We start from the raw sequence: 14,224 nt of genomic DNA on the forward strand, positions 1-14,224 counted from the left end.
TCTGAGAAATACAATCTCTCTTAAAGTGCTCGCGTGGAAACCCATATCGTTATGCAATACTTTTTGGACTCAACTTATTTATTTTCATTTTTTAATTTAAGTTTATTTCTGTGTCAATAATTTGTTACAAGATGAATATGTAATCTAGGACAAAAGAAATAAAATTTACTAGTTAGAAGTATATTTCTTATGTACGCAAAGCCATAGAAAGTTAATCTTCAACTATGCAAGATTACAACGTTAGTAAACTTACACAGTATTTTACGAAGTAATAAGTTATATTTATCATTTCAATAAAAATCCCTATCAATAAAACAGGAATGCAATATAAAATTTGTCTCAAGTATAATCAGTGAACTTTATAATATTTTCAGTAATAAAATAATTCCCTATTTTATATAATGCAGTAAATATGATCCACATGTTCTATATGATGTTATTACCTATTTTTTAGAAAATGTGAATACTAGTAAAACTTTAATAAGTATTCTTTTTTAGAGCTGTGTAATTGCTAAAGATTTATTGTGTATAATGCACTGGTGTTATAGTTGCAACGCTTCCTCTACTGGTCAGGAGTACCAAATATAATTTTCGTTATTCACTGAAGGGGTATACACGATCATTAACGACGGTCATTAACATAGCTGAGTTGACTTTATTTCTAAATTATGCGACATGAGCACTTAACTCGCCCTTTTCTATTACATTTAAAATGTACTTTTAACTAATTGATTAAAACCAAACTAAGCACTTATATATATAATTATTTTCATAATGCATTTTCTTAATACTAAAACTTTAATTAATATATACAAACAAATGTAACTAGATCAGTTAATATTTCCATGAATCTTTTACAAATTTATATATTTTAGATAAATATTATAAGGTTTAATTTTATATTAAGATTTTCTATTCTACCTCAATCTTTCTTTTGTATTAGTATAAATATTCCATTTACAGAGTTTTAATAACAAAGTATTATTTTTAAAGTTTGTCACACTACATGAACTAAATTCCTCTTTTTAAAAATTAAACACACATGTATACGCATAGATATCTAACTTACCGTAAGTTGTGGTAATACAGTAGTAACTTATAATAAGCACACATTTATCATTGTATACTTTTTTAATGCTTTTCAAAATAAAATATTAGTTGTAATCTAACCGAGTCCAAAGTAGTTGCTCTCAGAAAAACTTAGTGTCATGAAATACAGCTCTCGGTTTATGAGAAGTACTGAGAAGAATCGATATACTACATTGCTAAACCAGTAATTTTCCAATTAGTTTCGCGGAAGTCTTAGCGGCTGCAGGATACTATAGTTCACCTCACTTTGACAGTCGCTTCAGATTTAATTATTTTAGTGTGACAAGACAAATTAATTAATACATTTTTACTTTTTTAACTTTACCTTTATCTTTTATCAAATGAAATTAATTGGTTGTGTTTCTCTTCTATCTGAAGAGTGCAAATAATGCACGATGTATAAGTGAGTATTTGTGTTTAAAACGCTATACGAGTTTTAGCTAAAGCATACCTTAGCTATTTTCTCTTATTTAATGTCTAGAGGTGTATTTCATGATTTATTAAGACAATATGTTATTCATTTTGTTTCTGTAATTTTTTTTTTTTATTATTAATGATCTAGTCGGTTTGTAGATCCAATAATCAGTAAATATGATCCACATGTTATATATAATGTTATTACCAATTTTTTAGAAACTTTCTGTAGAATAATAAAATCTTATATCACTGTGAACTGCCCAGCAGATATAAAGAGCCACAATGAAAGCAATGTCCAGAAGAGACTGGCGGCGCGGCGCCGGGCTGACCTGCACGCGGCGGATCACATTGTAGAGGTAACGAGTTTTTGATGAAGGGCTGCTGGTCATTAGGGGGATAATAATTCTCTTTGTTAGATTATTTCTACTATTATACGCAATACGGGTTAATTGCAAGTGTGGGACACTGTTACATCTTTTTGTTTGAACTGCGTAAACCAGAAATCAGACTAAAAAAGAGTTTGAAATCTGGTAATATTCTTAACTGAGCCCAATAAAAGTGGTTTAATTTATTTTTGTATGCCTGTCTGTATATCTGCACACTGTATTGAAAAGAACTGGTCTATACGTTAGAAACTTTGTATGAAATAGCGTTTTTATATAGCCTACACTAAGTTTAATGATGGTGCATGATTTAGCTCAATGTAGCATGTCATTTTTTATTTCTTCTTATTACTAACCCTAATTTTAATGAGAAAGATCAGAATAAAAAATGTGTAAACAAGCCGAACATACGGTTATGAGATTCTAAAATGTAACATATAACTGTGTATGTACGTTACATATAGCATACATACCCTAACACATACAAATCATGTTTTGTTGACTAGGTTTGTAGACTTTTATTATTTAAACACTGCTATTAATACCAAAAGTTTTGAAAAATATTGAGTGTGAGACTTAAAATTTTGCATAAAAATTCATTTCTACATAGGTTTCTGAGTTCTATGATGGTGAAATTCTAACCATTGTATTTGGCTCAGCGTTATCGAGAAATAGAGATGAAATAGAGATGCTGATACAATTTCTGTTATATCTGCCAAAGGGATTTACAATTTCTTTTTGGTCCCTTTGCATGTCTGTAGGCCTATATGTGTCTGTAGGACATCTCGTGAATAAAACAAGCTATATACTTGAAATTTTTTAATGCGACGTCAGCGAAGACTGTTTAAGCGACATGTTGTGTGGCTTACTCTTATCTTGAACTTAAAACACAATAATAGCTTAAAACTTAATCTTAGTCAGTACTTCATCATTCGTCTCCTGAGTGGTAATGATAAGTTCAGTATTCTGCTGTAACGTCAAAATATACGTTGTTTGGAGAGAGTCGAAAGTTAAAAGTGATCTCTTGCTAGAGTTAAAGGTTAGTCTTATATTTTATAGATTTAATATCCTCAGAATGTACAATACTTATCATTTACTCTAGTTTGAAATCCAAAATACTTAATCTTTGAAATCAGAGACACTTCAGACGAAAGTTACCAATAAAATAATTGTCCCTAATACGTTGCTTTTTTTAACAGAATGAGTTTTCGACTGTATATTTTATCCTCATAGAGTAAGAGTAATTCATCAACAAACATCATAAAATATGAGCTAACAGTCAGAAGAAAACCATCTAGCTAAGACTAAGAAGCAATAACACTACAAAGGTTCAATAATATTTTAAACTTGTGCGAAAGAACTAAGAAATCGTATCATTGTTGTTTAAGGTTTAACTAACGCCATAAAAAACCTAATATTCAATCGCAAATCAACTTACACACTTGTATGACAGTTTATAACCGTAAGCAGTGTATCATTGTGGATATATTTAGCAGAATATATCCAATAGGATGTTATTGTGATGTAAATGTTGGTAATTGTTATTGAATAACCTATACCTTTAAATAACATAGATTTATGTCATCAGTGACAAGGAATGAGATCTGTGCTTTAAAAGAAATGTTTAAAGCCGGCTTTAATAAAATACTGGGCTCAACTTATCAGGGTATTGACACGACCAAAGCGGAAATCTCATATTCTTCTAATTCATCAAAAGAAATTGTCGGGAGAAAGCCTTCTCACATTGTGAGCTTAAATATTATTTCGTTTACTCCTATACTGCAGCTAATCCAAATACCAAGACATTGTGAAGGCCTGTTTTTCAGCCTTCATATTTCATAAGTATTTATGATTTTGAGATATATTTTTACTTTTGTAATTAATTTTATGATTGCAACAAAAAAATAAATACTATTATATTTATTTTAGTTGAAATATCTACATTTGTATATATAAATATATATATATATATATATTTATATATATATATATATATATATATAATGTATATATATATATATATGTATATATATATATATATATATATATATATGTATATATATATATATATATATATCTAATATACTATACAGCCGCATGTGAAACTGACTGACTGACTGACTCACTGATATATAGATACAAATTCTAACATAGTTCTAGAAGTGCTGGAAACTTGAAATTTGGCACGCAGGTACCTTTCACAATATGACCCGGAGGAAAAGTCTGAAAAACCGGACTTTTTTACTTTTAAAAAAAACCCCTCAAAAAATTCCTCAAAAATCGCGCATTCTTCACCCCTGCAGGCATTTCTTGTAAGCCTGATAGCGGGTGAACCGTTGGAGCTAGCTTCGATCTGACGAAAAATCGTCAGTCAGGAATGAAGTGAACTACAAGAAAGGTCCAGTGACTTTTTGTCCTATCTCGTGTGGTTAAGCCACAAAACACGGAAATGTTTGACATTCCAGAGATTTTTTCGCTTAAAATAAAGTTTCGAGCCCGATAGTGGCCGAACGGTAGGTCGTAGCTCAAATCTGATTGACCCAATCAAATTAGCAAATTACGTTATCTACAGAAAAGGTCCAGTGACTTTTTTCACTATCTCCATTGGTTTGGCCGAAAAACGTGATTATGTGCAATTTTTTTGTAAATTTTACGTGAAAATTTTGATTATGGGGTCGATAGCGGCGTAACCATTGGTCGGAGGTCAAAATAAAACAAAGGTTAGATTTAGGAAATAATGTGATCTAAAAAAAAGGTCAAGTAATTTTTTACTCTATTTTCATTAGTTTGACCGCAAAATGCGATTAAGTTAAAATATTTGGACATTTTCGCCTAAAAATTTACATTCCGGGCTTGATAGCGTTTTTAAACGGTTGGTCGTAGCTCAAAACAAATTTTTAACAGGATTTATGAAATTGCGTGATGTACAAAAAATTTTCAGTAACATTTTGCCCTATCCTCAACGGTTTGGCCGCATAACGCGTTTTAAAGTATTGATTTTTATGTTTTACGTGATATTTTTTAAACTGCCCAGTGCAGTCTTTTGTCCTATACTCTGTACTGCCTAAATTATAGGTCGCTTACAATGTAAGCTCTTTTATTAAGTAGTGTAAGGACTTCAATTTTGAAAATATTATATATAAATATTTATAATTACTAATCCTAAAAGTTTCTTTGTTTACTTTAGGTTTTATTTCATTATAAATCTCTGATTTTAGCTTTTCTAGGCTTCTGGAGCAACGTCTCCTGATTCCCAATGGGGTATGTTCAATTAGTTGTTGTAAGTTGTTTAAATAAAACAGGAGGTATGGGTTCAAGGAGATCAAATATATGTGATTTTAGCTTTAAAAATAAAATCACACTTTATGTATAACAAAGTTTACATTGTTGAAATGATTACGCTATCATTAGACGTACGGTAAGTGTTAAAAAAGTTATACCTTCGTTATTTAATTATACTTATTTATTAACTTGTTTATATGATATAACCGTCAAAATGTTTGTGATAAAAAGCCGTAATATTTATGAATAAAAAATTGCTTACAAATACCCGTCATATTGTCTCTTAATATGGTAATATAATAAGAATGTTTGTATTAAACTGAGACTGCAGGAACAAAAATTGTATAAAATAGAGTTGTTATCTCTACGTATTTATAATTTAAAAATAAAACATTTATAAAACTATACAGACACACAGACGGTAAACAAAAAGAGTTAGACCATTCATTGCACCTAGTTTTTGGCCCGTGTTGTTCAATGGAAAAATATCCTAAAGTTTGCGTTAAAATCTTGGTAGTTACATCATGTATAAAACACACAATTTGAAATAATATAATACATTTTTTTATTACAACTTATACATAATTATAATGTTAACACGTTTAATACTACATTTTATATAATATTGAAATGTGTTCAATAATAAACTATTTTACATTAATGTAGGCCTATATTTTCCAGCCAAAATGTAAACCTTCAAATGGAAGGGAAGGGATATACATATTTAAAAAAATACAATGTCTGTTAATTTGTATTCGATTAATCTATAAAGGTTTTTAAAAATTAATAGGGTATTCTGGGGATTATTTATTACTATGTACTATGAGAGATAATTAATTGTTGATTTCATAAAATTTATAGTTTGACTTACAAAGAATTATTATTTTTGTACGAATATAGTTGTCCTGATTTTATTTACAGATTAAAATTGAGATGAAAAAAACATAGCTGTTTATAAATGAAATCGTTGAATAAATAAGGGAAGTAGAAATTTACTATTTAGACTTCACTGAACAAAAAGGACGAGACAAAAGGTTCAAATTGCAGCTTGTTCATATTTCTTCTGTAACGACCCCTTAGCTCGGCCGTTGACTTGCAGATGTCTTTTGTATTGCTTTATCTTCCAGCTTTCTTTGTTAAAGCTGCACCATTCCTTAAGAAAAATCAACGTGTATGATCAGTTATATAATATTATCAATAAACTTCACTGATATTGATTTTCTATGTATAGTTATAGATTAAGAACGAAGTCCCATAATAAAGATTTAAGTTGCGGTCAGATCTCAACCGGTTATTGTCACATTATGGACAAGATATACGGATCGGTATATTATGGAGAGGTTTGCTTCTTTATTGTTGATTCATTCGTGATGAACTTCTTAAAATCATACAGTGACTGATCACCGATTTATTTCACTTACTATTTTATTTTACTCTTAAGGGTTCCTTTTTAGCTCGTTACTCAATATTAGCAGCTATACGGCCTAATTTAAAATGAAAGTTGACTAATTAGTTCGTGAGCCAATTATCTGAATGGATCCTCGATTAATTTCCTCTTAAAGACATGGAATTCACAACTTATTATGATTCTTCTTAGCCCAAATTATATGATGATCTCAATTTGCATTAACTGTGCTAGGTTATATTTTACTTTTTGGTTTATCTTTTTCTTGTATTTATTTTTGTTTTCTTATTTATGATAATGAACTTTTTGTCCAAACTGTGCATTCTCTGTTACATTTTATCACAGTGTGTGCAAAACACAGTGTTTAGAATGCTGTGTGCCTTTTTGGTAATTTCCATTAAACGTGTTATTTATTTTAATAGTATATCTAATGCTGTACTTTATACTTACGCTTGCGAAATAGTATATTAAAAGCACAGAAGACAGATATAAACGCCATTTCATCTCTATTCCATTCTTTGACTCAGGAACAATCCAATAGTGCTTGACACATCCGATTTGAATAAATTACAAAATTAATAAAATTAAATTTTTTAAATTAAAAAAAAACGAGTATGTAACTCATCCTTTGTCAACTGTTTTATAGTGGTGTATGCTGGTTGAAATACTTCTCGATTTGTATTTTCTTTTAAAAAAACCATAATACAGCAACATATCAAAACAGCTATTATTCATATACTAAGATAAAAAAAGGTATTCTGTCTCTGTTAAACTACATAATAATTGTCATCATAGCTCTAATATTTCTGTATTTACAATTTAAAAATATTAAAAAATCTGTAAGATTTTATAAAGTCAAACATTATTTTAAAAATCAATATTAATATTAAAACGCATTTTATAATAAAAAATTTCACCGTTTTAATAAATTTTAGGAGCATATTTTATAGTTCCGAGATTGAAAAAGCCATCCTGTATTACGAAGCGCACGTTGGGTTACGACTTGTAAATTTATCATAATTAAAAGTTATCTTTTTCATTTAAGCAAAAACATTATCTTTATCTTTGTATGTGACTGTATCGAATCGTAAAATACTGTAGATCTATTCGTATATACATAGATAATTATCTGTTTTTGGTGGAGTTCTTCAGAAGTGTGAATAACTGTAATTCTGTGAAAATATGCAACACCATATATTTTCTGTTTGCTAATCAATGTCTGTCCGCCATACTCCCAGGTTTAAAAAATTATAGAATTTCAATTATTTTGATACATTTATATCTATATTAAAAAAAGTAAAAGTGGAAATATATTTTTTTACATTACGAAAATTTGAATGTAAGGTGATGTAATCTTTTCCTTGAGTATTAATTTGAAGTGAAATGGGTATTTAAAAATAAAATTTAATAACATATAAGATAACAAGTTATTTTATATATTTTAGGTGGTTTTATTATTATTATAAATTAATAACACTCGAAACATTTCTAATATAACCTTAAACTCTGAATAAAATTACATGTTTAATTTCCATATAATTTTGTGTAAGTTTAATTACCTGCTCTAAAATTAATGTGTTTAATGTTGATCTAGTTTTATGAATTTGTAGCACTTTTTGGCGAGTTATTAGAGAACATTTTATTTATTTATCTCAACACATAATATTATCGTACGGACCAATTATAGAATAAATGTTAGCTGAAAATGATGGCAAAAATCGGATACTGTATCTGGTGGATTATTAGCAAAAGAACTGTTGTGAAAGTATCACCAAATAAAAGCATTCAATGCATTTCATGTTCTAACAGGGACGATGTGACAGACCTGAGCCAATTAACTCTGAAAGCGATGGTGTAAAGCACTCTGTTTGATATGATTTATATATTATTTATTTTCAGAGATACATTAGAACATCAACGATACAGAGTATTAAAAGTCCTGAATGGGTGTATAATTTTAGATGAATTAGTGTGTAAGAGTGAAATATTTGATGTGAATAAGCGACATTAAATTTTACTGATTCGTGCCCTTGATGAGTGAAGTTGTTTATAGTTGCAAACATATCCATAATTCGAGTAAAATAATATATAAATCAGTGACTGGTAGTGAGTTAAGGAGGGGTATAAAATTAACGGAGGCAATAATAGTAAACAGTATATAAAAATGAAAATATAGCACTTTTTAATTAATAATAAATAAATTGGAACGTAAAAATATTTCTTTCCTCTTATTAATTACGTAATAAATAAAGAGTAATGCATAATATCATATAACATAATAACCTGAGTTGGTTGGAGTCTCGGGAAGAACACAGGTGAAAGTTGTCAGTATATTGTTATGTGTTAGCAACATGTAAGACGACACGGTAAAGTTATGTGTTGGCGTTAGTGCAATTTAGACGCATTGACCCGCTCCACAACTACCACCCTATGAGCCGAGAATCAAATTTACATTTCGTAAGTACACAATCTGGTTTCTTGAAATCGACAGAAATTTTCTCTATGACATGTCTATGATTGTCTGTATTTAATTAATTGAAATGTTAATTATACTAAACATATTGCAGTACCGGATGCAATGACCCACATTTAGTAATTAATACTTACATTACTAGCGATACATCGTGGTTGTTCATCATTTCTTTAGCCCGCCGCCATTGTCGTACATCAATTTAGATGGAGAATTTGATAATTTATTGTGAAATATTATAATTTTGTTAAGTTCTTAATTAACCTTAATTTCATATTTAATAAACATAAATTTCAAAAATAATATTCGTTATAATATACATTTTTGAGGGAAAAGGAGTATACTTTGAAATATATTGTTAGGGTTAATTATACTTTCAAAAAACACACAATCTTATAGTTTTTATTTAAAATCGACCTGTTAACAAAGTGTTTGAGCAATAAATCTTACAAGACTACCATGGTGCATATAATCAGCTTTCAAAAACACAAATCATGCAGTGAATATCTTAAATTTGCTTTTAATTGAAAAAGAACAAACCCATGCTTTTCAAACTACGAGAGCAGCCAGTTGGGACATTACTACACCATCACTAATTACTATTTGAAGAGATGTATATCTTTGCACATTATTCACTCGTTATAGGCTCAGATATTCTAAATCACCAGATGTGATGTAAACTGATATCGCCATATAGATACTGAGATATGTCTAAAGATCATTTATGAATAATCATAACACCTATCTCCGCAAACCACCCACGTATTGCTGGACTATACCTACGAGGTTCATATCTTGTGTCACAGGGTAACTCACTATGTACCATACGTCAGGAATGAATGCATGAGTAAGAGAGACCAATAAAAACATTTGATTTCTAATACAGTCTTGTCTTCTATGTATTCAATGTTTATGGTGTGATGGTTTATACATCTATTAAATTTAATTTCTTAACGTGATATTTAAATGAGTAAATGAGAGAGATGATTTTATGATTTTCTTTAAAATAAAAAATGTTTTATATCATTGTTGCATTCCATTGATAATATTATTATTGTGACCCAACTTTAACTTTACGTTTTTTTCTTCAAACTTCTCAAATTAAAAAAAGAATATGAGCATAATAAAGCAATTAAGTTTCGTAGGAACTTACTTGTTTGTGTATTGTCATACTTAATTAATGAAGAGTATGGGCCTGTGATTGAAGTCACCTAACCTCCAGAACAGGTTAAGTAATCAATATATATATATATATATATATATAATATATATATATATATATATATATATGAAAAAATAAAAACGGTTCAGCTGCGGAACTTAAATATGGCTTTCGCTTATTTTAGAGTAGTCCTAATTTCGATCAAAATCCATATACTTGTTTCATAAACCCTTCCAATTAATTTGAAACTATCTCTAGCTTCAATTATGTTTTCCCTGGCTTAACATGGAATTTCCAGACGAATAAAATTTAAGGAGACAAACTATGCAATACAAAAATTACATTAAGAAAAAGATATGTATGATTAAATTAATACATAGATGCAAATATATAAAATCGTTCAAGAGAGACAGAACAATGCCACATAGAGACTGACAATAGTTTGTCTATTATTTAATAAAGGGTTTGTTGACTTTAAGCTGTAACCTTTTGCAGACTTCTATTTGTCATCGAACTTGATTATTTAAGGGAAAACAAAGGTTTCATGTAGGGACATCTTGATTACAGTGAATGTGACATGACGTGGATTTATGTTAGAGCAATAGCAGAGAACTTTATTGCGCCGCGCGGCACATTTTTCACGGTGACATTTAATATCTGGGGCTCGCTCCGTGAAACAATATTTTGTGATATGTATAGTATTCCCGTGTGAAATGAAGATATGCTGGTAACAGTGCTGATGAACTATCTCACTGATATACACTGAAATGACAAATCTGATGGACACACATTGTGAAATGTATGTCTTAGAGCGTATCAGTTTATCAGGAAAGGTTATATGAAGAGGTATTTTTAATAATAAAATTTGACTTACCTAATGTACGTAATAGTTTAAAACGCTTTCACAAGATATATATTTTTCCCCATGAAACAATTCCAGTGTAAACTTTTTGGCATACTAAATATTTGTATACTATGTGCACGTTACCCCGTAAATCGTAATGAATGCCATTCTTAAAAATCTGTTCACAGAAGACCACAATGTATAAAAACCGGAGTAGGCTTTTAAGTTTACATATTTCTTTAAATCAGAGACACTTTGCAAAGGTAAATTATCTATTACCATAAACACTGATCGCATAAACATATTACAAAATAGCTATATAAGCAGTATTGTACAATTAAAGTTAAAACATTACGAAATACTCACTATGTTTTCAATTATTTAAATATATTTTAATGACATGAAAATACAATCTCACTCGCAGAACTAGTTTATGCTTACTTATAACGAGATTATGCTTTGCTACAAATAATATATAGGAGGAACGTAAAGTTTGCAATTACTTTAGTTTTGATAATATTTCTTATAGTATCAATGCAAATTAATATTTCATGTTTACAATATTAAAATCACGGAATAGAGATAGTTTAACAAAGCTAAACACCAAATGTAAAATATTTTAAGATTATTTAAAATAATTGTAAATGTTAGTTTTGCTTATATCATGAAAAAAATATACATGGTTGAAATTAATTCAAGGCAACACTAATATGAAAAGAATTGCAAAAAGACAAAGCATATTTTTGATGGAAAACTTAAAGGAATTGGTTTAACTGCTATTATTTAGAGGAGCGACGAGAATGACGAGGGAAGGAAGAAGAAAGAAGAGTTAAGATAAAGGAAACCATCCGTCATAGTTCATTTCAATTTCCTGTTACGATGTGCTTTAAAAGAAGAAGGTTACCCCAATTATTTAAATGATTATATAATAACATTGATAAATAAAAAATATTGATAAATTTAATGAATAAAAATTATATTTAATCTAAATTATACTAATCATTTTAAGATTGAAGTAAAGTAATATTTACATATTTAACGACGTTTTTACTAGTAAATTTACACACAAATGAGTTAAGTGACAGCAACTGTAAAACAAATTTATGTAAACCCTATAAGAATAATGTTAAACTTCAAGCACTCTTAAGCCTTTATTTGTAGTCGTAGAATTATGCAGTTATGCCTTTTTTAACCTCTTTTTCGTGGTTAAAATGAAACCGGTATACAGACGGGTCTTACATTTAACCTTCACTAGCTGTTGCATTATCTATATTAACAGGTAATTTTATTGCAGGAATAATTATTGGAATAGATTTAAAGGATAAGAAGAACATGAGGTTGGTAAGAATTATTGAAAAAAATATATTTTAGTACCTAGATTCCTTGACAGTAGAATAAAAAAATGTAACAGAAAAAAGGTTGGATATAACAATTTATTTATTGTAACTATTTATATTTGCTGTAGAAATGTGTTTCGCGAACAATAGTTCAACCAAAACATATAGAAGCAGTGACTTTACGTTACAGGTAATGTAAAAGGGGTAAGGGCTTTGTTGAGTTTTCTTTAACATGCTAGCTGAAATTAGTGCTCACTATTGGTTAGTTGGAACCTAATTAACTACTGTTCTGTACTAACCGGTCATCAATACAGATTGTTAACACCAAGAATTATTATAAAACATGATTTATATGGTTATAGTTTCTATTCGTGGATAACAATTATAATCTTTGCAAGTACTTGAAATTAATTATATACTTATTTTTGCATACAAGATATCCAAGAGCGGCACATGACTAACCGCAAATCTCGAGATATTGTATGTATTGGTATGTCTGGTCTATTGCAGGGGGGTTCTGTTGTAGCGATTAGAGCTGATCTATGTTCTGGCTGGTTAGAGCTGATTAGACCTGCTATGGCTGATTTTTGTTGTGGCGGTGTAAGCAGGAAAACTAAAATGATGTCATCATTGTAAAAAATGTTTCTGAGTAATGTCATTTCATTACAAGTGACCTAATTTGTTGCAGTCTAGCGAGTACCGAGTCAAAAGCCAAATTGAACTTGACAACTTGATCAAGTCCGGATGGTACTGCTCATACAACTTTGCTATTAACTTTGGACGTTGTACTCTTTATTGTCCAATGAGTATATGATATCTTAAATAATAACAATTTTAAATCATCATATGTCTTATTTTGTTTTCTGTGACATACAATAATTAACAGAAGGTGGACGTAAGTTGTTTATAGTAAAAATATGAGTATAGGGATAAGAATAGGGCTTGTTGGTGGATACAGTCTTGTAAAAATAATGAGGTTATCAGACTGTTGTTTACAATTTACAGTTTTTTCATAACCTGTTTGTTTCTTAGATGAAAACTTACATTTCTTGTGTTTAAACAATCCCAACTAACAAGGTTTTTGTCGAACTTAATTTATATACATTTTAGATAAGAGCTTAAACTCAATACAACCCTTGAAGAGGCGAACAGCTGGTCATATCTCTATTAAAATGAAGTATTGTGGCTTAGTCCATTTTTTTGAAGTGATTAATCATATAAGTTAATCACCCTTCTCAACTGAACTAAGCGTACTGTAGTGTTTTCAGGTAATATAATTCTTGGTGTTACAGCACGGTCTCCATGTTATCCTCCGCAATTCCAACCGTCAACAGTTTGAAGGAGAGTTTCATTAGATATAAAGTAAAAAATTCACAATTTATATTACATTTTTAAAACACATTGGATTAGTTTTCAGTAATTGACATTGATTTAACTTCAAATATTACAGCGCATGGTTGCACTGAGAGTGTTCAGTGGATATAGGACGATATCCACAGAGGCGGCTTTCGTCATTGCAGGAGTACCTGCAATTGTATTGTTAGCTAGAGAGAGGACAGAAGTTTATAATGGGATGAGAAAAGAGGAGGCCAGAACACAACTCAAGAGACAATGGTAGGATAGGTGGGGATCACCAGAGAATGAAAGTGGACCAGAAAGGATTACCCCTCACCCCCTACTGCAGCCTTGGGTCGTGGGTGGACACGGATATGGTTGCTTCCGCAGCTACCTACCACAAGATATCCAAAAGCCAAACTGCAGAGTGCTGGTGCTGTCATGAGCCTGATGACACAGCGGTACATACAGTAGGTGGCAGGCAGAGATAGAAAATTTGG

General features: G+C 29.9%; 1 protein-coding gene across 1 annotated transcript in view; it reads left to right on the top strand.

Moving 5' to 3' along the window:
• The window catches only part of LOC124355951, a 32,187-nt gene extending 18,180 nt beyond the window's left edge, over positions 1-14,007 (top strand). Inside the window, exons 2-3 of the mRNA XM_046807100.1 lie at positions 1,774-1,862; positions 13,840-14,007. Of these exons, the coding sequence (XP_046663056.1) occupies positions 1,774-1,862; positions 13,840-14,007 (257 nt within the window). The remainder of the gene's footprint in view (positions 1-1,773; positions 1,863-13,839) is intronic.
• Positions 14,008-14,224: the final 217 nt, after the last annotated feature.

Source organism: Homalodisca vitripennis, chromosome 2 (genome assembly GCF_021130785.1).
Source record: "Homalodisca vitripennis isolate AUS2020 chromosome 2, UT_GWSS_2.1, whole genome shotgun sequence".
Lineage (NCBI taxonomy): Eukaryota > Metazoa > Arthropoda > Insecta > Hemiptera > Cicadellidae > Homalodisca > Homalodisca vitripennis.